We start from the raw sequence: 23012 nt of genomic DNA on the forward strand, positions 1-23012 counted from the left end.
AAGAGGCCCATGGTGACTCTGGACGAGCTGCAGAGATCTACAGCTCAGGTGGGGGAATCTGTCCATAGGACAACTATCAGTCGTGCACTGCACAAAGTTGGCCTTTATGGAAGAGAGGCAAGAAGAAAGCCATTGTTAACAGAAAACCATAAGAAGTCCTGTTTGCAGTTTGCCACAAGCCATGTGAGGGACACAGCAAACATGTGGAAGAAGGTGCTCTGGTCAGATGAGACCAAAATTGAACTTTTTGGCCAAAATGCAAAATGCTATGTGTGGCGGAAAACTAACACTGTACATCACTCTGAACACACCATCCCCGCTGTCAGATATGGTGGTGGCAGCATCATGCTCGGGGGGTGCTTCTCTTCAGCAGGGACACGGAAGCTGGTCAGAGTTGATGGGACGATGGATGGAGCCAAATACAGGGCAATCTTGGAAGAAAACCTCTTTTAGTCTGCAAAAGACTTGAGACTGAGGCGAAGGTTCACCTTCCAGCAGGACAACTACCCTAAACATAAAGCCAGGGCAACAATGGAATGGTTTAAAACCAAACATATCCATGTGTTAGAATGGCCCAGTCAAAGTCCTAAATCCAATCAAGAATCTGTGGCAAGATCTGAAAACTGCTGTTCACAAACGCTGTCCATCTAATCTGACTGAGCTGGAGCTGTTTTGCAAAGAAGAATGGGCAAGGATTTCAGTCTCTAGATGTGCAAAGCTGGTAGAGACAAACCCTAAAAGACTGGCAGCTGTAATTGCAGCAAAAGGTGGTTCTACAAAGTATTGACTCAGGGGGCTGAATAATTACACACACCCCACTTTGCTGTTATTTATTTGTAAAAAATGTTTGGAATCATGTATGATTTTCGTTCCACTTCTCACATGTACACCACTTTGTGTTGGTCTTTCACGTGGAATTCCAATAAAATTGATTCATGTTTGTGGCTGTAATGTGACAAAATGTGGAAAAGTTCAAGGGGGCTGAATACTTTTGGATACACAATGCCCTAGGGATCCTTCTCTGCCTGAGGCTCTCAACTGGTTCTATACCCACTTTGAGGACCCTAACCTAACCCCCTCCCCAACAAACAGACTCTCACCACCATCAGATGAAGAAACCCTCAGTGTGACCACAGCTGAAGTGAAGAGGACCCTCAAGAGGATTAAACCCCGCAAAGCTGCCGCCCCAGATAACATCCCCAGGCGGGTTTTGAGGAACTGGGCTGATCAGCTCACTGAGGTCCTGACAGACATCTTTAACTCCTCCCTCATTCAGGCAGCTGTCCCCACCTGTATGAAGACCGCCACCATCATCCCAGTCCCCAAGAGCTCTGCTGTGACAGGTCGAAATGACTATCACCCAGTAACCCTCACGCCGATTGTCACAAAATGCTTTGAGAGGCTGATTATGGCCCATATCAAAGCCACCATCAGTGTCACTTCAGACCCAGACCAGTACGCCTACCGGAAGAATCGATCCACAGAAGATGCCATCTCTTCTGTGGTTCAAACCACCCTCATCCACCTGGAGCAGAAGAATTCATACGTTCGAAAATGAGATTTTTATTCTCAATGAGATTTTTTACCTGGATGAATAAAGGACTAATAGTATGCTCTTTATGGACTTCTCATCTGCGTTCAACACAATGATCCCGCAGACACTTGTTGATAAGTTACTGACTCTTGGACTGAGTTCCTCTCTTTGTAACTGGGTTCTGGACTTGCTGGCCAACAGACCGCCGTCTGTGAGGATCCACAATGTCTCCTTATCTTCCATAGTCCTCAGCACTGGCTCCCCTCAGGGCTGTGTGCCAAGTCCCCTCCTGTTCATGCTGCTTACATATGACTGCTTACCCAACCATCCAGGCTGTCATATTGTGAAGTTTGCGGACGACACAGCTGTGGTTGGTTGCATCACAAACAATGATGAGACAGGAAAAACAGTCTCTGAGGAGCATTAAATGCAAAACCACCAGACTGAGAAGCAGCTTCATTTTGAAGCTGTGAGACTTCTCAATGCATAAATGGACAAGAGCTGATATTGTAGCACCTTAATCACTAATGACACTTACTGACACTGTCACTTTATCAATGCTGGTCATCATGCCCTTTTGCTGCTAAAATATTTATACCTATATTTATACCTACATTTTATATCCATGCTCCATACTGGTACTCAGGTTGTTGCACTCTATGTCTATGTGAATGACAATAAAGCTCCTTGAATCCTTAAAAAGTGCTGAGCTGTCAGAGGAAGACTGGGGACATTTAGCCTAAGCAGACCATGTTCAGCACCTCCATTGGTGAAGCGGCTGCACTGAGCTGCAGCTGCAAGGTGGTTGGTGCCTGTCATGGTGCTAAACCTCAAACCAGATGGTGGACACTGGATCTGAAGTAAACCATCATGCTGAAGGAGCCGCATTACCAAAAACCAGGGGATGAAAGAAATGGTCTTCATTGTGGCTGAAAAACTGTTAGTTAAGTAGTTCTTTCTTTTCTAAATAGTCGCCTCAGGCTGTGCCTTTACAAGGCTAATTGTTAAAAACTTAAAACATATTTAAATATGTGCATATGATCCACAACTCTCCATCTTGTCCTATAAACAATTAGTACTTGGTAAATTATATTCAGACATTTTCAGTCTATTAAAAATAATACAACAAGGTGAGTGTAGACCTAACCAGCCATGAGCACACATAAGAAGCCACAATGAAGGACAGACTGGCTTCTGCAGGTTCTGCTTTTGAAAAATCATCTTTATAAAATAATCTGTCGATTTCTGTTGGCTCAGTTTCCTCCTGTTTATCACTTATAAGCTTAGGTAAGCAAGTTGTCTTTTGGTTGGGCTTAGGGCCCTTTAGAGTTTTGTTATTTTGGCATTGCTCACTGCTGACTTAAATAAATGGCTGCATAGTATTTTGAAAAGTATTCTGTTTTTGCTCTTTCTTGGGTGGTGTGTGACTGGAGGGTCACTTTTCTTGTTGCGTTCAGTTCCCTCTTTAGACCAAGAATGTAACAGCATTAAATGACAGAAAAGCTTTTTTTTTTTAAGAACAAATTAAATGGCCCACACAAAGTAATCTTTACCTTGAGAAAGCTCAGTAATATGAGTCATTGTTTTTTAGAGTAGTCGTTTAATGGTTTAAGAAATGACTGTGCCCCCCAATGACTTTGTCACCAAACACATCCTTCCTAGCAAGTAAGCCACAAAGAAGTCAACATTTTGTAGCAGACGTGCATGTCTGTACCAGTAGATGTCTGACTCATCGTGTGGTCACAGTGCTTGCGAACATTATGTTCTTTAAAGAATACTGAAGCAGAACCACTTTATAAACTAAAAGAATATTTTCATATCAACAAACGTTTTAATAATTTTTGTTTCCTTTTGTCTCCTTATGAATAATCTAACCAAAATAATCTACAGGGAGTGCAGAATTATTAGGCAAGTTGTATTTCTGAGGAATAATTTTATTATTGAACAACAACCATGTTCTCAATGAACCCAAAAAACTCATTAATATCAAAGCTGAATGTTTTTGGAAGTAGTTTTTAGTTTGTTGTTAGTTTTAGCTATTTTAGGGGGATATCTGTGTGTGCAGGTGACTATTACTGTGCATGATTATTAGGCAACTTAACAAAAAACAAATATATACCCATTTCAATTTTTTTTTTTTACCAGTGAAACCAATATAACATCTCCACATTCACAAATATACATTTCTGATATTCAAAAACAAAACAAAAACAAATCAGTGACCAATATAGCCACCTTTCTTTGCAAGGACACTCAAAAGCCTGCCATCCATGGATTCTGTCAGTGTTTTGATCTGTTCACCATCAACATTGCGTGCAGCAGCAACCACAGCCTCCCAGACACTGTTCAGAGAGGTGTACTGTTTTCCTCCTTGTAAATCTCACATTTGATGATGGACCACAGGTTCTCAATGGGGTTCAGATCAGGTGAACAAGGAGGCCATGTCATTAGTTTTTCTTCTTTTATACCCTTTCTTGCCAGCCACGCTGTGGAGTACTTGGACGCGTGTGATGGAGCATTGTCCTGCATGAAAATCATGTTTTTCTTGAAGGATGCAGACTTCTTCCTGTACCACCGCTTGAAGAAGGTGTCTTCCAGAAACTGGCAGTAGGACTGGGAGTTGAGCTTGACTCCATCCTCAACCCAAAAAGGCCCCACAAGCTCATCTTTGATGATACCAGCCCAAACCAGTACTCCACCTCCACCTTGCTGGCGTCTGAGTCGGACTGGAGCTCTCTGCCCTTTACCAATCCAGCCACAGGCCCATCCATCTGGCCCATCAAGACTCACTCTCATTTCATCAGTCCATAAAACCTTAGAAAAACCAGTCTTGAGATATTTCTTGGCCCAGTCTTGACGTTTCAGCTTGTGTGTCTTGTTCAGTGGTGGTCGTCTTTCAGCCTTTCTTACCTTGGCCATGTCTCTGAGTATTGCACACCTTGTGCTTTTGGGCACTCCAGTGATGTTGCAGCTCTGAAATATGGCCAAACTGGTGGCAAGTGGCATCTTGGCAGCTGCACGCTTGACTTTTCTCAGTTCATGGGCAGTTATTTTGCAACTTGGTTTTTCCACACGCTTCTTGCGACCCTGTTGACTATTTTAAATGAAACGCTTGATTGTTCGATGATCACGCTCCAGAAGCTTTGCAATTTTGAGACTGCCGCATCCCTCTGCAAGACATCTCACTATTTTTGACTTTTCTGAGCCTGTCAAGTCCTTCTTTTGACCCATTTTGCCAAAGGAAAGGACGTTGCCTAATAATTATGCACACCTGATATAGGGTGTTGATGTCATTAGACCACACCCCTTCTCATTACAGAGATGCACATCACCTAATATGCTTAATTGGTAGTAGGCTTTAGAGCCTATACAGCTTGGAGTAAGACAACATGCATGAAGAGGATGATGTGGACAAAATACTCATTTGCCTAATAATTCTGCACTCCCTGTACACCTATGCTGCATTATACTGCATGTATGATGTCCATCTAAATAATCTGCATACAAACATCCAAAGTCACTCTTCTATTTCCTTTCTGTAGGTTTAAGTAAGCCATGTGATGTGACAGCAAGTAACAGACAAGCTAAATGAAATAAATGTGACCTAAGGCCACATTCTGTAAAGGCTGCTAGAAAAAAGTGTAAAGGTTGAATATACCGCTTGTGTGTCGGACCATGATTTGGTATGACTATGATACCACTTTGAATTTATGTTTAGAAATACAACCTTTAGTTGTTAATCATAGTTCTTTATGCTATTGTTCATGTTTCTAATGTCTCAGCTTATTGTTTATGATATAAAACCAACTAAAGGCTCCAAATTCAAATATAGAAATATGAAAAATCTCTCAAAGAATTAGAGTCAAATAGTTTACTTTATTTTTTATGTAAAATTCAAAGAAGAAAATAAGCTGTCAGGACAAAAAAAACTTCTCAGTCCATGGTTTGAGGTTCTCGTGCCTCGTAGATGGCAGCATATTCGGAGGTGTAATTATCATCGGTCTCTGGAGCAACATCTGACTCAAAGGCCTGCAGCTCCACTGCAACCTGACCAGATCCAACATCTGTATTTTCCTCCCGATGATCACCCTGTGAATAAATCACCATTGTAGCTATTTTCTGAGCAGTGAACATTAGTGTTTGAAACAGCCTTTAGATATGGAAACTCAGTTTTAAAATAGTTGAATAACAAATGGTCACTCACCTCACCCTTGTTGTCTTCAGCTCTGTTCGGACCTTTTGAGATAAACAAAAAAATTTGTAATGTACCTGAACAATACCCTGCCATGGAATTATTATACTTTACTGTCTCTAAACCTGTGCTACTAGCCTGTGTGACTCCGCCAGTGTCCATAGAAAATAACAGGGATGATGGCACAGACCAGAAGAGCTAAGCTCCCTGAGACAATGATGACCATTGTAGTGTCTGCACAAAACAAAAGACTTTCCTTTAGTTTGGAGAACAGCAGGTTCAAAAAACAAATCAAGACAGTTGTCCTAAACACATTTTAAATCTTCTTATTTTTATGGAAAAAAAGCACTGATCAATATCTTGTGTCATGTTAAAATTTAATTCTGTTGATAATATTCCCTGTATTCTAGGAGTAAAGTTACTTTTATGGTGTACCACTTTGCCAAAATTTGTGTGACAAATGTGACAGTATAGTTAAAACTTTAAATTTTCATTTATTACATTTTTTTAATCTATGACAACATTTAAAAATTATCTCAGGTGAACTACAAAACATGACATTGTACACTGTGTCGTTATCTATTTAACAAAACCTAAACCAAAATGGAGAAGCACTGTGTGGAAAAACTAAGCAAACGTTTGATGCTTGCATGGGAATTAAGAAGGAAAGTGAAAGGTTTGTAGCTTGAACCTATTCGCTGGAACGTTGAAGGCAATATAATTACACAGCAAGCAAGACACGAAGTAGGCAAAGTTCTTCTTGTTACTCATGCATGAGGGAGACCTGCCTGGAGCCAAGTGTCGTTCCACCACTTGACCCCCATCAGGCTCTCAGCCAGGTTCCCCATAGCACTCCTTTTATTGTGGTTACATGAATATGCATAGGGTCATTAACATATAGCATCTTACATAGGTATACATGTGAACAAAGAATACTCTGTGTGTGTGGGGGGGGGGGGGGGGGGGGGGTCCTCTTGGTCAGGAAGAGGGTAGTCTCCCCCTCACCCTAGATGGTTCACCCTAGATAACACGGTGAGGAAGTCCAGCAGTTCATCTAAACAAAAAGCACTTAGACTAGAACAGACGTAGCTACGTTAATCCTACCGTAAAACAATAAAACAAGGTACGACCTCTCTCATGCTCCTAGAGTGCTCTCTAATGCACACAAAGTTTGCAGACTATTAAGGATCAAACCTCTACCAATCTACAACTAATTATAAAACTCTAAGCATACATAAGTAAATATTTCTAAGCATAAATGACAATCAACAATCCAAATCTAACAGAAAGCAGTAGCCAGGTGCTGCTAGAGTAAGTGGGACTACCTCTTGCACTAGTTGTAGCAGTTTGCAGGTCTGCAGTATTCAGGTATTCACCTGAATGTTCTTAAGACTTCTGGAACTATGTCCCTTAGACAGATGAGACCAAAGTGGAGATGTTTGGCATTTTAACAGTGCCACATTTGGTGAAAGCCAAAAACCCAAACCACTAAAACAATTATTATATTACAAGTAAAAATTTAAGTCCATTTTATCCATTCTCTTCCGCTTATCCTTATCAAGGTCGCAGGGGGCTGGAGCCTATTGCAGCTATCATAGGGCAAAAGTCAGGGTAGAGACCCTGGACAGGTATCCAGCTGTAGCTAGATTGTGAGTACCACAAATACAACTATGACATCTGCACCATGAATACATCAAAACAACGAAATGGAGAATGTGTAAGCAAGACTGTGGAATGTCATTATTTTGTTATTACTGAGCAAGTATCTTCATGCCATCAGTTGGAAGCAATGCTATGCTGTAGCACCCAAAAAATCAACTTTGGTGTAATGTATAAATCTGAGTCTGATTAAACCATTCTTATCCAGAGTTTTTCTATACATACATGCTGTATTTGTTGTTGTTAAGCTTGCTATCAGATCCATTCAGCCTTGAAATACCTGTGAGTCGGGATGCTTCATGTCTGTTTCTCTTTCCATCTGAGGGTGAAGATGGTGCTGGTGATTGCTCGGTGCTGGATGTAAAGCTGTCATGTGACAGAAGTGCTGTTTTGTTCGGAATGATAGTAGTGGAGGAAGGAGATCTGGGAACAGTGGAAGCTTTGAGAGAAGAGGACGCAGGAAGACTGGTGAGAGATAATGCTTGTGTGCTCATGTGACACTGTTATTAACTTTGTTAATAACGAAGTTAATATACATTTCAGTCTTAATTTAGTTAAGTATTGCAAATGCCAGCCACATACTGGTGGGCTCAACATTAGTGCACAAAAATGGTCAAATGATTGCATTATGCTAACCTACAGTTAAAACTTTAACCTTAAAATGGGTCACCTGCACCAATGGAGGAAACCTGCAGGAAACTTAACCTACCTTCTACAACTATGAGATTAATTTCCCGATACAACACATTCAAGGTTTTCTCCACTCCACAGCGATATCTCCCTGTGTCCGCTTTCTCCAGCTTCTTTATGGCCACATTGAAGACTCCATCTTCTCTGCCATTGTTAATGCTGTATCTCCCTTGACTTGCGACGGTGGATCGCCTCCTCTCGCTCTGAATGAGAATGCTTTCGCTGGAGCAGACTCCTTTGCAGAAATACATGCTGTTGTGTTTGGCACCGCTGTCTCTGTTCCAGCTACCGGAGCAGAGGATGGAGACCTCACCACCAACACGGCCGCTCACCTCTAGCACTTCTGAGGCCACCATACTCACAGCTGCAGTTTGACACAAAAAGGCCTGGTTACAGCTTAACACTGGCTCTAACCAGCATACAAATGTGGTGAACACAAATTATATTTCTTGCTGTACTGACTTCTTTATCTTCTCATGCATTTGGAAAAAACATTTCATTTCATTCAAATTGAAACTTGATGTCCACATGACATCATGGATCATGCCCTACTAACCTGCTCAGGGTTGATCTTTATGTTTGTTTTCTCTGAATGCTTGTCTTCTATCTTTCCATTTTCTCCTCACCCCAAATGGTTCATGCTTTTTTTCCCCTGAGTCTAACACCGGTGAGTTTCTTTCTTTCCAAGGGAACCATTCTCTTTAGCTTTACCTTATGATATAAAATGCACTGAGGAGAGTGCTGCTCTGCTATAAAAATAAGATCAACTGATATACCATAGTTAACTGTTGGTTTGAGTCAAGGAAATTATAAAATACAGTTTAATGGCATTAAAAGAAAGCACTGTAGACTTCTAATCCTTCAAACATTCTCTGCAAATTAGGAAAAAAATGCATATCCATGCAGAGAAGAGGCTAAACAAAGAAACCTTTTATTTCACAGCCAGAGTTAAGTATCCTCAAGCATTATAAAAACATTGATGAAAAGATAAACAGTTTAACTGATTTCTGCCAGACAAGCTCTCTGATATTTGTTTACTATTTTTGAAAGGGACTATTTTAACCCAAACCATGGTTCTTTCATAAACTTAACCAAAATGTGACTGAAGACTAAATTTAAAATATATATAAAATACAGACTACTTCATAATTTATTATACTTGCAATTCATTGCATTGAAATAACAACATTTCCCCACTCAATTCTATTCTATCATAATATTATGTTGCCATTTCATTATAAATATGTAAGTAATAAAGTTAAAAAAGCAAAAATATTAAGAATTGTATGACTGTAACTTATAATTAATATAACACAAAAATGATCACACCAAACATCTTAACTTACTCTCTTGTTGTACATATCAATTTAAGATGATATTAATGATATTTATATCATTAATTATATTAATGATAATATAATAAGAGTAGTACATTCAACTATACTGAATAAGATCGCTTTTGATGGCTTAACATTATGATTATATTGCATGCATTGCGAACAATTGCAAAAATTAGTTTTTATCTTTTTTTAGAGTTTAATCAAGATTCAAAGTCACTGCACTGCATTACAAATAAAAACCAGTTAAAGTCTATACATCATATTAGAGCAATCTTTGATTGTATTCAGAATAGCCTCATAATTCACATAAATTTAATTAATCAGACATTCATTAAAAGTAAAATATTCTATTTATTTTTGAAATTACTGGAGATGACCTGACAATTTCAAAACTGCTCTAACAGATCAAAAAGATCCATTTTCATTTAAGAAAATGCCATGAAGATAACTCCAAAAAATGATTCACCTACACATATTGCATTTATTTCTTCACTTCAATTCATGTATAAGTACACATTAAAATAGAATATAGCTTTTACTGATTAAAACAAATGCCTCTGGATAGAACTGATCAAAACTCACCTGAGAAGCAAAAAGACACGAGGACATGAAGGGGCTTCATTTTTTTATCTGAGTAGAAAATAAGGTAAGTAAAAAAAATAAATAGCGCAGCAGAAATGTCTAGCAGTCCGCCTCAAATTAGTCATCTGATTCACTGCTCAAAGATTGAGTAAAGCTACAAAGCTGTGATTGTACCAAGAAATGATTGCATCTTGTTTGCCTTCAGCTACTGTCATTATTAAATGGGCATGATGTTGTTTGACCGTCCCTCTTTAGCTAAAAAAAAGAGGGAGAAAGAAACAGGGAACATGCCATATGGAAGCCTTCATCAGTCTTCTAAGAAGAATTAGTTCATGACTCTTTCAGGGTATGAACTCTTCACCACTGGCTCTTCCATTTGTTTTAGTACATACAGTCCATTAAGCTCAAGGGCATCAAACTCAACAAGCAGACTCTGCTGACCATGTCACGGGTATCAGAGGACAGTCTGAGGATTCTTTCATATTGCAAAGTAGCCATTCAAACCACAGCTATATAAGAAAATCATACTTATGTTCATTAAATACTCCCAATGAACTCTAACTAACTGGGATGAGAAGGGGCCAATCCAAGGCATCTTCTTGGCATTGCTATCTCTATTATTAACTAAGAAACTGAAATGCCTTGTCTTCTCAATATCTTAATATTATAACTTTATTAAGAAATTTACTTATTATATTTATGTTTTACAGACATTACCTTGAGTGAACCAGGGCTGCACGGCCCTTTTGATTTAGTCCAAATTAGTCCTGCATGCAGGGTTCATACGCCTTTTTCAGGGCCAAATTCAAGCACTTTTTAAGCACTTTCAACGTCCCTTTTCAAGCTTTTCCACTAGTAGAACTGACACACAAAACAAAACAACGACTACACTACACACTAACTACACAAGACCAGTGTTGGTCAAGTTACTTGAAAAAAGTAATCAGTAACTAATTACTGATTACTTCCCCAAAAAAGTAATCCCGTTACTTTACTGATTACTTATTTTCAAAAGTAATTAATTACTTAGTTACTTAGTTACTTTTTAAAAACACGATTTACAACCTGAAGAGGTGATAAAGCGATAGATCTTTCAGCCCAATTCTACTTTTTCTGCATAATCCATCATACAAAATGTAATCAAATGGAAAAGTCTCTTTTTTTAACTTGTTTTATTAGTTTTAATCTTTTAACTTTATGCATCAAGCAAAAATTTAATTGTATGCAACATTCTCTGACTTGAATAAATTAGTTTAACATTTAAACCTATTTTCTGCACATTCCAGCACATAAAATAAAATATTTTTTGTGTTTACACTCACTCTTTCAAATAGATGCAAGTGAAACACAGCAGAAAATAAATAAAGTCAAAGACTCAGCAGCCCTGTTGCTCTATTTTACCTGTAAAGCAGGACTGCGGTAGGCGGAGGTTTACCCTGGTGCAGGTGTGCCGCGGTCAGTTGAAGAATCCGCGAGTTTCTCTGTGAATTTCCCATTACGTCGTTGCGCACTCGGTGCTTGCTTGGAAGTTTAGGGTTTTTCGCTGTAAAAAGTTTTCTTCCCACGCACAACGGACACTAATGTTTTTGTCACTTTTTATGGAATCAAACTCAAAATAAGGTCAGTACTTCCACGCTTTAAACGCTGCACGCTCATACTCTCTCCCGCACTCGATATATGATCCATTGTTGATCTGCACACAGCTGTTGTCACCAGCGGCTCACTCGCTTATGTCACTGTCATGAGACATTCTCGCAAAAAAATCACGGTTTTAGTAACGCAGCATTCCTACGGGAAAGTAACGGTAATCTAATTACCAATTTTGCAATAGTAATCCCTTACTTTACTCGTTACTTGAAAAAGTAATCAGATTACAGTAACATGTTACTGCCCATCTCTGCACAAGACAACACACTAACTTGAGACTCCAAACATGGTAAACGTCACAAATCTCTCACGTATCAAAACACTCTGGCTGTATCCCAATTCAGGGTCAGCAGCCTTTAAGTACTGAATATTATGTCACTCATTTATGTGAAAATGTTTAATAATGAGGAACATTAAAACATTACTGTTGGCCACATGTCAGCAAAGTTATTTGCCATTAGCGGTGTTTGTACTTTCAGTGTTTACTTGGTTTTAAAGCCTTTAAAATATAATAATACAATAGCTGACCTTAATCTTACAGAGAATGTGATGATTTTATGGATAATTAAAGTCAGTCATATATCCACAAACACAACAAGCTGAAAGTCAGTGATGCTGCTCGGTTTGCAGTCCTGAATATCACGGCACCAGCAGGATTCACTGCACTGTTAATGTTAGCTATGTTATATTGCTGGTGGTGTCGAACTATGAAAGACAGCAACAAGTTTAATATTCAGAAAAAATAAATTATGTATCAGCAGCAGAATGGACCTAAAAATAGATGTCTGTTTCAGTTCTATGAAGCTTTGAGTATTTTGGATTAGTAGCACTGCTGTGTTTGTTGCATCATATTGCTGTAATTGTTTATATGCTTTATATATTCTGAGGTAAGTTGATCTATAGTGTTACATCATATTCTATAAGGATGTTATGTGTTTGTATACTTTCTGCCCAGTTTGACCCATTTAGTAGAAGTCAGCCTGTTTAAGGCTCTATATCTATTCTGTATGACGTAAAGCAGTTATGACATGGTATGATTTTCTCACCCAATGAAGGAATGTTTTATATATCAGTCTACTCTTCATTCTATCAGAAACAGTTATCACAGCTCGTACATTTGCTTTTTACACATATATGTAAGCATTGAACCACATTTAGTAATGCCAACATATAAAACGAACAATATTTGTCTCTTATGTACAATACACCTATATATACAGTGTCAAAGATACTCGTCTTTGAGTGAAGATTTAAGGTGATAGGAACAATGAATAAATGCAACTTGAATCTTTATTGAAGCTCAGTATTTGACACGGAGTTCAAACTCCCTGCTGTAATGACTAATAATGATTAATATAATAACTATAATATTGGCCATATTATATTTACATTACCATGACTTTAGTCTCATGAACAACATTAGCTAATTGTTATTCACTAGCTAATCTTAAAATGACTGTTCAGTGTCACGGCCCAGCGGCACGAGGGAACAGAGATGGACACAGGTGCAGAAACCAACCCGGAAGCGAGACGATAGGGAATAAATGATTTATTTCCGCCCACAGGCAAACAAAAGCAAAAAACAAAGCGACGCCACCACACTAGTGGCGCGTAGGATTATCTAAGATAATGGAGGGCGACCTAGACACCTCTAGGGAACGGCTGAACAGCAGAGGCAGCGGGGAGGTAGAAACAGGACTAGGTAGGGGCCGGGGCACTGGAATAAGAGGAGATCACGGTCAGTGGGATCCAGCAGACAATCAACGATCCTCCACAGTTGAATTGAGTTGTCTTACTTGGTTTCAGGTGGAGGGGACAGGTGGGGCGGAAGGCCCGGAAACGGTCGAGACGTGGGGAGGCAGGTAAGTGAGTGGTGGGCCGGCAGGCCACGTCGTGTCAGCAGCAGGCGGCCCAGGTCCAGGAAGGCGGGAGTGAGGGAGACAAGATCTCCACTCCAGGTGCTACCTCTGAGAACAAGAAGAACAAGTAAGTCATCACACGGCTTCAGGACAGAGTTATGATGCTCCACTTGACTAACATGGGGATAGCAGATACTCAGGCGATGAATGGTTGAGAGCGCAGGTCTGATATACTGCTGGCATAATTGCTCACAGGTGGACAGCCAGGGAGGAGCAACCGAACTCCGCCTAAAGGAGGAGGGGCCGCTGTCGGAGACCTGCAGGTGCCCACCCAGACCATGACAGTTCAGTACAGAAATGAAACCCAACAATCATGTTTTTACAGTCCCGTGGTCTAAGCCTCAGATACTTATTAAATCACACAGAGCTCATGTAGAAACAAATGAACTAAATGTGTTCTCCTTCATTTCTGTCAAACAAAGCTGTATGACACGTTTCCAGCTGTTAGTATCATGGTTGCTAGGCAACCTGGGTAGCTCGACGGAGGCTAGACCGTCCCATGCAAGCCTCGCACTTCCGGCCTTAGCGGTCTTTGAGTACGCTGCCCTTTAGGACCGTTGAGGCTGTGTACTTTGAGGCTGCAGACTCTGAGTTGGGATACAGCCAGAGGCGCAAGACAGCCCAGGCAGGGAAATTTTGCTTTTACATTTTGCGACTCATTTTATTTTTCCATCTGATAAGAAAACTATTCAATCAGATAGTTATTTGTGGTGAATGAAATACAGTTACACTTTCAAGCACCACATGTGAAATTCAAGCACTTTTCAAACCTTAAAAAATGCAACATTAAATTCAAGCATTTTCAAGATTTCAAGCACCCGTACAAACCCTGTGCATGTTGTGAGCAAAATCTGTGATGTGCAATGTATAAAACTGAAATAAAGATATGACTTTTAGGAAGTTTTTTTTTACCATATGTCTATGCTTTAGCATGTAGTCGGGTAAAAACGACCCAAAACACAAAATTAAAAAATTAAATAACCTTCTACTAATACTTTTATTGAATTAGGACAAATGTTAACATCCTGTGCAGAAATACATGGGTTCAATAAATAAAATTAAAATTTCTTTTGTGAAATGGTTATCATGTGCATATATTTTGATAATAAAGAAAGCATTATTCAGAGATGTCAGAACTAGTCCGGATTCTGAATAAAGGCCATAAATGAACAACATTGGGATGAACATCAAATTCGAAATGTAAATGAAAAAGAAGCAAATCTAAGTAATAACCACTGCAGGTGCAGTCAAGCCTGCCTGGTGATGTTGGCTGGTGGTTTGTGTAGAGTGTGCCCTACCCAGCACCATCTTTTCTTCCTGATTTCTTCCTCTATTGGGAGTCGACAGGTTCTTTCCCATAGGTTGATGTTGCTGATGGTGTCTGGCCAACAAATGTGGGGGTTCCTTTTGAGACAGCTATTGAGGAATGTTTATTTTTTTGAGGTCTTTTTTTTCCCAAGTGTCATCCCCGTACAGCAGTACTGACTTCATGTTGGATGCCCAGATGTTCTTGATGTGGATGAAGGTGACTATTGTTTTGCCAATCCTTGCCTTGACATCTGCATCGGTTCCACCTTGTTGGTTGATGATGCTGCCCAAGTAGGGGAAACAGTGTACTTCCTCTAGAGCAGCGGTCCCCAACCCTCGGGCCTCGGACCGGTCCGTGAGTCGTTTGGTACCGGGTCGCGAGAGTTGAAGCTCAGGTGTGAAATGTATGGTTTTCAGGGTTTTTATCGGTTTTCAGCGTTATTTTGTTATCGTTTTTATCGTTAACTCGGTTTCCCTGGGTCTTTTCACGTGTGTTATGAATAAATCTTCTTTTTTTTCGGTACCGGTAATAGTTTTATTTTGTTGTATTTATCCACGACACCTTAAAGGCAGGTCCGTGAAAATATTGTGGGCATAAACCGGTCCATGGCGCAAAAAAGGTTGGGGACCGCTGCTCTAGAGGACTTCCATTAAGGATGCTTGGGTTGTTGCTATTGGAGTTGATCTTGAGAATTTGGGTTTTCTTCTTGTTGATGATGAGTCCACCATGTGCTGATATAGCTGCCAGTGCATTGGTCTTTTTTTTGCATCTGCTGCTGGCTGTGAGAAAGAAGTGGCAGGTCGTCAGGAATGTCTAAGTCATCAAGCTGACTCCAAAGGGTCCACTAAATTCCATTCCTGCATTCACTGGTGGAAGTCTTCATGATCCAGTTGATGACGACAAACAGACAAGCAGGCATCCTTGTCGGTCTCCGGTCTTCACCTGGAAGCTGTTGGTGAGTTGCCCTTCGTGGATTACTCTTCAGGTCATGACCTAATATGAGCCCTTGATCATGTTGACCATCTTGGCTGGGATGCTGTAGTATGCTGGAGGAAGTTCCAATGGCCCTCTCAGTCCACAGCAGGGGCGATTTTAGCCCATTTTTGGGGGCACCCCCAAAGATTTCTTACTTTTTTTGACAATATTTGCTGTTTGTGTGACACACTACTAAAAATATAAAAAGCATACAGTACTGTACTTGTTTGCGACATAACATTGTAACAACAAAAGTATAGATAACCCCCCCTCCCAAAATGGTTTGTTCCAGCTCGCCTCTCCCCTACTCTGGCTTTAGCACTCTTGCTGCCAGAGCGATGGTGGCTGAGACACAGCGAAGCAGAGGTGTAAGTGCCTGTATACATTGTATACATTGTATACATTCTACCACAGGCAAAGTTGCCTCCATTTTTATAGTTTTTATTAATATTTTGTAATAATTTATTTGAAATAATTCTGTTTTGGGAGTGTTTTTTATGTATCTGTATTATATTATACAAACACATTAAAAGTGAATCTCTGTCCAAAAAATGCACTGTTTACTTTTTACTCACTATGAGCATCATTCATAATTCTCCCCCAGTAATTAAGGAACTATATGTATTTTTTTTTATTACAATCCATTCTTCTTTTGCAGCATTTAAATAACCTTGATCAGATTTGATGGTTTTGTTACAGACTTTTTAAAAAAGTGTTTTGCTTTTCTTTCACAAATGTGGGGATTAAATTGTGTTAAAATGTACAAAACAGTGATGTCATGTTTTGTGACGAGGACCCAGGCACAGAGAGACTTGATGAATTTAGGAATCTTATATTAATAAAGAAATTTGCAGACTTGCACAGAGATGGTAAAATTATGATGACTGATAACGGAGACGAAGACAACAGGCGATGAGGACAGGGAGGAACAGGGGTTTAAATGCACCAAAGTGACAGTCAGACAGAACTCGGGACAACATTTAAGGATGCAGGGACTGACAGAGACAGGTTTATCTTGCCTGGCTGGGCAGCTCTCCGGGTGCTCAGCACCCCCAAAGCTCTGATCCTAGAATCGTCCCTGGTCCACACTGTCAAATGCCTTCTCCAAAGACTGTTCAATTATGATGCATAATGTTGTGATCTGATCTGTGCATGATCGGTTCTGTTAGAAGCCTGCTTGTTCATCTCGTAGTTGTGAATCAACAATTCTCTTCATCCTCTCTAGGGCTACATCCACATGTACACGGATATTTTTGAAAACACAGCTTTTTCTATGCATTTGGTCCTTTCGTCCACACGTAAACTGCATTTAGTATCACTGAAAACTGATATTTATAAAACCTCCTGCCAGGGTAAAGATTTTCGAAAACTCAGTTTTTGCGTTTATGCGTGGATGAGGAAAATAGAGTCACGAAACGTCAAAGGTGTGCACCTTTTTGACGTCATGCTGTGCGCCACGTTATTGTTTACGAGACAAAATTGCTACAATGGCGGATATAGACAAAATACTGTTGCTGTTAATCTTACTATAATTTTTTACACACTTACATATACACATGCAGTTACTGTCCCTCCATTTAGAAAGACAGAGGCGTCAGTGTGAACTTCATGCCTCTGATTCACCTACAGCAGTGTTACTGTATTATGTGTTTAACCTGCTTACATTTTTATCATGGTGTAGTTTTGTCTTATGAATCCAGATAACAGAATGATATCCTTGTTTAACTTATGTTGGCCTCTGGTAAAGGTAATTAATGGGATGTATGACTGCCAGTGGAACTAGGTCACTAGTGTTTACTGATGATGTGACTACTGATAGAGGCAGCAGGATGAATCTTGATGTGTACAGAGCTATACTCTACTCAGATTCAGCCAAATGCTGCAAAACTGATCAGGTCGTGAGTCACATTGCAAACTGATAAAAAACATACTGTAAAAGAAACCCAAAAATTTCTTAAAGCAAAGAAATTGTCATGGTCCTGAGTCTGAGGACTCAGTGTTTTGTGTTTCCTTATGCTTTTGTTCATTCCGAGTGTGTATTCTGTTGTGATTTTGCCATTTGTTAGGTTTCTGTTCTTTGCCTGCCTGCTCCCACTTCTCTGTGTTCCCTCTGTCTGTCCATGGTGTTATTGTGTCTGCTCATGAGTCTGCCTGTCATGTTCAGTGTCCTGTCTGATTCTCTGTGTCTGTTAGTTTCCTGTTTTATTCTGAAAGTTCATGTCTCATGTCAGTGTGTTCAGTTTTACCTCTCCCCTGTCTCGTTAGCCTTATTGCTCCCAGCTGTGTCTCCCTCCTGTGGCCCATTCCCTGATTACTCCCCGTGTATTTTAGCCCTGTGTTTTCCTGTGCTCTCTGTCGCGTCGTCTGTTTAACTCCGTGTCCGTCTGCATCATTCTGTGTAACCTGGTGTTTAGGCTGCGTCTCTCCGCCATCTTTCATTGTGTATTTTGTTCCTCCCCCTGTGCGTGTTTGGTTTAAGTTGAGTTCTTTAGTTTTCCCCAGTTTAGGTTGGTTTACTCCCCGCTCTGCTCCTCCTGATTTTGTCCCCTTATCACCTCTGCAAATAAATATTCACTCGCACCCCAGTCAGTGCCTGCATCTTGGATCCTTTACTCAATTCACCACACGACTGCTGTGCAGCCGTGACAGAAATGGTATTCTTCAAAAGCAAGTCAATCACATGAGCCTATCCCAGTTGAGTTGGGAACCACAATGGTGTAAACAAACCTTTGGGTTCTTGACATTGTTTGTGGACTTGATTTCCATCCTAGTATTACAAAAAAAAAAAATCATCTTAAAATGATTAAAATGGAAAATGTGCTAGGTTTTCTCTGGATTCAGATTAATAGTGGCTTTCAAAGCTTTTATCAATATTTTTTAGACCTCATATTTAGAGTTCAAGTGAAAGTTATCATATACAAGCTCAAAACCTAGAATTAATTCCAGATCTTTAATCTGCTTAATTTGTCATAAAAGTAACAAGAGAACAGGACTCAGACCATGGAACCTATCAGCCAACAATCCAGTTATTTTTGAACCTCTAAAACTGGGGAAATATTTATTAAAAAAAAAAAAAAAAGAAAAAAAAAAGTTGCACGTCCATTAATACAATGTTAATACAATGGTTAAACCCCTTGAGATGTATCTTATAGTCGGCACTTTAGTTATATGCTGTTTGATTTAAACTTGACTGTGGTGGTTTACAAAGGCAAAATTTCAAAGAGATTAAATTATAGAATTAAGTACCGGTATGCATATTTATAGCGGCAGCAGACAAGACTTTGAATTTAGACCTTGTTAGTCAAAAGTGACATCGCACTTAGTGAATGTAGGAGACTCGGACAGTTCCCCTCATAGTGTTCCTTTCATCTCTGTAGAATAGCAGACATTATTTTGAAATACTCACAGAGCAATAAAAAAACCAAACAAACAAAAACAGTAAGACTACTCTCTTTAACATTAAACAATTTTAATGTCTTTATTGTCCAAAGATAGCACAACACTTGTGATTTAAATGTCACTCCTTACAGCATCAACTGCAACACCACTCATTCAAACACACATAAAATCTCTTGATGTCAAGAAGCAAGTCTCTCAGAAAAGGAAACTTTTTATCTATCATTAGAAATGTTATAAGACCTCTATACTAACTATGTAAACATTGCAATGGAAACATTCCTGTTGCAATTTCTTACAAAAAAATAAAAACTTCTTAATGAGACTTTTAGAATGAACAAGAGCTCCCGCAGAATAGTGCACATGAATTTTATATACACTCAGTGTCATCAAAATATAATATTCAGTAAATCAAACACCACACAGTATCGGTCATATATTTACATTCTAGTATGTGAATTGCTTCACCCATTCAGGTAAGCGTGTTCCAAAAGGTGGTTCTGACACTACAGATGATCAAGTAGACCGAGGATGATCTGACTCATCAGTTTGTCCTATATTGGCTGGAGTGAGTTTAACCGCCACGAGTAACCACGTGATGTTTGAAAACATTTACAGCTTTGTTTTCGTTTTGTTGGTATGATTGTCTTTTTTAAGATCGAGGAAGGACCTGAGCAATTGTGTCCCGCGCGCTCTGAGTGAGCCGCTCTGGGAACCTGACCTCATACTCTACTATTAGGTCTCCCCGACGATCAGGTCGTTTGGGATAAGGTAGCCCTTCTCCACTAATTCGTCGCTTCATCCCCGGATGCACAATATCTGTTGATGACACAGTGACTGTTCTGCCATCTACTGTGGGTGCATTGACTGTACAGCCACACAAAGCCTGGAGAATCAGAAGATAAGATAAAGAAGAAAAACATTAGGAATTCCAGTTAACTTCATATGTCATTTAGTTAACATTTAAATTGATTAAAAAAAAACAAAAAAAAACAAACATTGAAAATGTATTTTTAAAGTTATATGTACTCTTACTTACATCTCTGAGTGAGATCTTAGCGGTGTAAATGATGTCAGAGCCGTCACGTTTGAACACTGGATGTGGCTTGTCTTTCAACACAAATGCAATGTCAGCTGGAATGTTTGTAGGAGTCTCGTCTCCCTCTTTAGGAAACGTAATTTTAGTGCCCTCTTTCCAGCCTTTCTTTATTTGCACCTCTAGGATTTTCTCTTCTTTCCTTAATGTTCGGCCATCAGGGTTCAGCCTTTTCCGTGAGATTTTCATTTTTTTGGTGCAACCTGACAACACTTCCTCCAAGGTCACCCGGAGATCGTGAACTACAGGAGGATCCTGCTGCTTCTTTACCACACTAGTGTGACCGCCCATACCAGAGCTGAAGGAGCGAGGGAACCCACCCATTCCCCCCATTCCGCCGCCACCCATCCCAAAGCGGGCAAATGGCTCATCAGTGTCCATTTCCTCATCCATGCCTCCATTCCGCCCGCCAAAGAACTGTTCAAATGGGTTACGTCCACCGAAGAACTCTGCAAAGATGGCATGGGGGTCACCCTGGAAGGTGTAGCTGAAGGTGCCAGGACCACCACCACCACCACCAGTAGGGCCTCCGCCTTTCAGTCCTGGAAGCATAGTAGAAACAATCAGATTAAAAGGATTCAGTTTGGGTTTGGCACACTGCAGTAAGTTTGTTTGTTTGTTTTTTTTTATTCTTGTAAGAAACAGTTGTTAGTCATCATTATCTTACTTTTGTGCAACTTATTTAATGCAAATTACTAATTTTAGATTTTTATTAGTAATGATTTTAAAATATCCCATACACTAATGAGGTTCACGTGAATGCTGGTATAAAGAGAATTTTATCATGTTTTTTCATTTAAACAATAGTATGAACAAAGTTATTTTGTGCTTTGATTTTGCAAACACCCTTTAAAGTACAAAAGCAGATGTGAAACTAGCATAACACTAAAATCAGCCAGGAAACAGGGCTAAAACACATTTGTCATGTTAGAATTAATAGCCAAATAACCAAAGTTATACAGCAGCTGCTGTTTAACTGTGTGCCAAAATATTACTTGTCAGCATCCTTATTTGGAAATGCTCTCAGTTCAGGAGGTACCAAGAAGAATGTGAAGAAACACAACACGAATGCTTGTGTAATGCTGTGATCACTGGGGATAACTGAGGTTTCCACTGCATGAGTGCACTGGGTAGGTGATTTTTCACAATTTTACCAGGCTTTACTAGGAGTAACTTAAGTATTCCATGAGAGTAGCTGGGATATGTCCAGTTGGGTGCATGGAGTGGCACTGCCCCCCTCTACCAATACCCTTGCGCTAGAGTACTGTTAATCTCACAATGTCCATCATCATTGTCTAACAGCATGAATAGGAGCAATGGTGGACTGCAGCTTAGTACAACGAGGACAACGCTGAAGCACTTGAAGGTTATGCTTCCACTTCACTATACTTTAGATGTACATTTTTTTACATTGATATCCATTTATTTTAAATCTTTACTTTGTTGTTGACTTTGAAGACTTTAAACTATAAGCATTTTATGCTTTATACTTTGGCTTGTTGTAATGTTAAAACCTCTGTGCTAATACTTAAGTAGAAGTTTCCACCATTTCAGGTTTTTGTGAACTAAAAATATCAACACCGAGGTTAGCTAGTCATCGTTAGGGCCTAAAAGCCGAGCCCCCCGCCCCTTTCCTGTCCCGTCAGATGCAGAACCCTCCAGCTTCTCTACGTACTTCATCAAGTTCTTGCAGAAACATGCAATGCGAGTATTGCCGTCAGCAGACCAGCTCTCCTGTCCTGGCTCAGAGACAAGCCACTGACTGAAGGTCGGAGGACAGGAGAGCCAGGACAGCGCCATGACACACAGGATTATCCCAGTTTAGTCTACACATGTTCAGAACTGTTGTTTCCACCCAGCCTTGTTGACAGCTCGTAGCTCCAACTGTGTTAAACGTTATTTTGACGGCGCCTTGACGATTATTGGCCCCGCAATATTGCATGATTTAGAAAACTTACCTTCTTCGCCAAAACGGTCGTATATATCTTTTTTCTTAGGGTCGCTCAAAACGTCGTAAGCTTCAGCAATCTCCTTGAATTTCTCCTCGGCTCCCGGTGACTTGTTTTTGTCAGGATGATAACGCAGAGCCTGCTTACGATAAGCTTTCTTGATGTCGTCCTCCGATGCTCCTTTCTTAATCCCCAAAATCTCATAGTAGTCTTTACCCATTTTGACCAACCAGTGGTCTAACCTGTTGTAGCTGTTGGTAAATTGCTGGTGATGAACTTCTGCCGCACGTCCTCAATCCTGACTCAACTCGATCCGCTCAGCCCCGCATATTTTCTTTATAAACAGTGTGGAAACTTCCAGAGTTTTCCATAACCAGCCTGAACAATCTCCTCGGTGACGCTGCGCCAGGGACACGCCCAGCGGGACGTCACGCCATGATGCCTTCATGTGGTGTCGGACATATTTCTCAACCTACGTTTCATGCCTGATCCAAGAGTGTCAAACATATTTTAGTTTACGGGCCTCACACAGCCCAATTTGCTTTCAAAAGGGCCAGATCAGTACTCCAGTAAGTACTCCAGAACAACCTACTGAAAACATTTTGTGCTAATTAAGCAGAATTTGTTTTTATTTAAAATTATATTAATGACATATAAAGCCCCATATGGTCAGACTCGTGTATGTATATGTATGTATGTATGTATGCTTTATAACACCAAATGG

The 23012-nt window shown here is 40.0% G+C and overlaps 2 protein-coding genes and 1 long non-coding RNA gene across 3 annotated transcripts; 1 reads left to right on the plus strand and 2 right to left on the minus strand.

Moving 5' to 3' along the window:
* Window positions 1–5467: 5467 nt before the first annotated feature.
* Window positions 5468–10092, minus strand: LOC143419105 (uncharacterized). The gene is made up of 6 exons (XM_076885394.1): window positions 9998–10092; window positions 8095–8439; window positions 7666–7824; window positions 5865–5960; window positions 5739–5770; window positions 5468–5623 (listed from the first exon to the last, which is right to left on the minus strand). Exons 1-6 carry the CDS (start codon window positions 10035–10037, stop codon window positions 5468–5470), a joined length of 828 nt encoding a protein of 275 aa, XP_076741509.1. The 5' UTR covers window positions 10038–10092.
* Window positions 10093–11477: 1385 nt separating this feature from the next.
* On the plus strand, window positions 11478–15076 carry LOC143419201 (uncharacterized). Its single transcript, XR_013099180.1, has 3 exons — window positions 11478–11617; window positions 13451–13630; window positions 13759–15076. It is a non-coding gene; the product is annotated as an uncharacterized LOC143419201 (long non-coding RNA).
* A 4223-nt stretch (window positions 15077–19299) lies between these two features.
* On the minus strand, window positions 19300–22702 carry dnajb1b (DnaJ heat shock protein family (Hsp40) member B1b). Its single transcript, XM_024802876.2, has 3 exons — window positions 22298–22702; window positions 20283–20881; window positions 19300–20129 (listed from the first exon to the last, which is right to left on the minus strand). Exons 1-3 carry the CDS (start codon window positions 22506–22508, stop codon window positions 19896–19898), a joined length of 1044 nt encoding a protein of 347 aa, XP_024658644.1. The 5' UTR covers window positions 22509–22702; the 3' UTR covers window positions 19300–19895.
* Between the last annotated feature and the right edge of the window lie 310 nt (window positions 22703–23012).

Source organism: Maylandia zebra, linkage group LG6 (assembly GCF_041146795.1).
Source record: "Maylandia zebra isolate NMK-2024a linkage group LG6, Mzebra_GT3a, whole genome shotgun sequence".
Lineage (NCBI taxonomy): Eukaryota > Metazoa > Chordata > Actinopteri > Cichliformes > Cichlidae > Maylandia > Maylandia zebra.

Coding starts and splice junctions, on each gene's coding strand:
- LOC143419105 (XM_076885394.1), bottom strand. CDS start 10,037: ATGAAGCCCCTTCATGTCCTCGTGTCTTTTTGCTTCTCAG. Junction 7,825..8,094: donor TAATCTCATAGTTGTAGAAG/GTAGGTTAAGTT, acceptor CTTCTCTCAAAG/CTTCCACTGTTCCCAGATCT. Junction 5,624..5,738: donor CTGAAGACAACAAGGGTGAG/GTGAGTGACCAT, acceptor ATTTATTCACAG/GGTGATCATCGGGAGGAAAA.
- dnajb1b (XM_024802876.2), bottom strand. CDS start 22,508: ATGGGTAAAGACTACTATGAGATTTTGGGGATTAAGAAAGGAGCATCG. Junction 20,882..22,297: donor CGACCGTTTTGGCGAAGAAG/GTAAGTTTTCTA, acceptor CTATGCTTCCAG/GACTGAAAGGCGGAGGCCCT. Junction 20,130..20,282: donor CTAAGATCTCACTCAGAGAT/GTAAGTAAGAGT, acceptor CTGATTCTCCAG/GCTTTGTGTGGCTGTACAGT.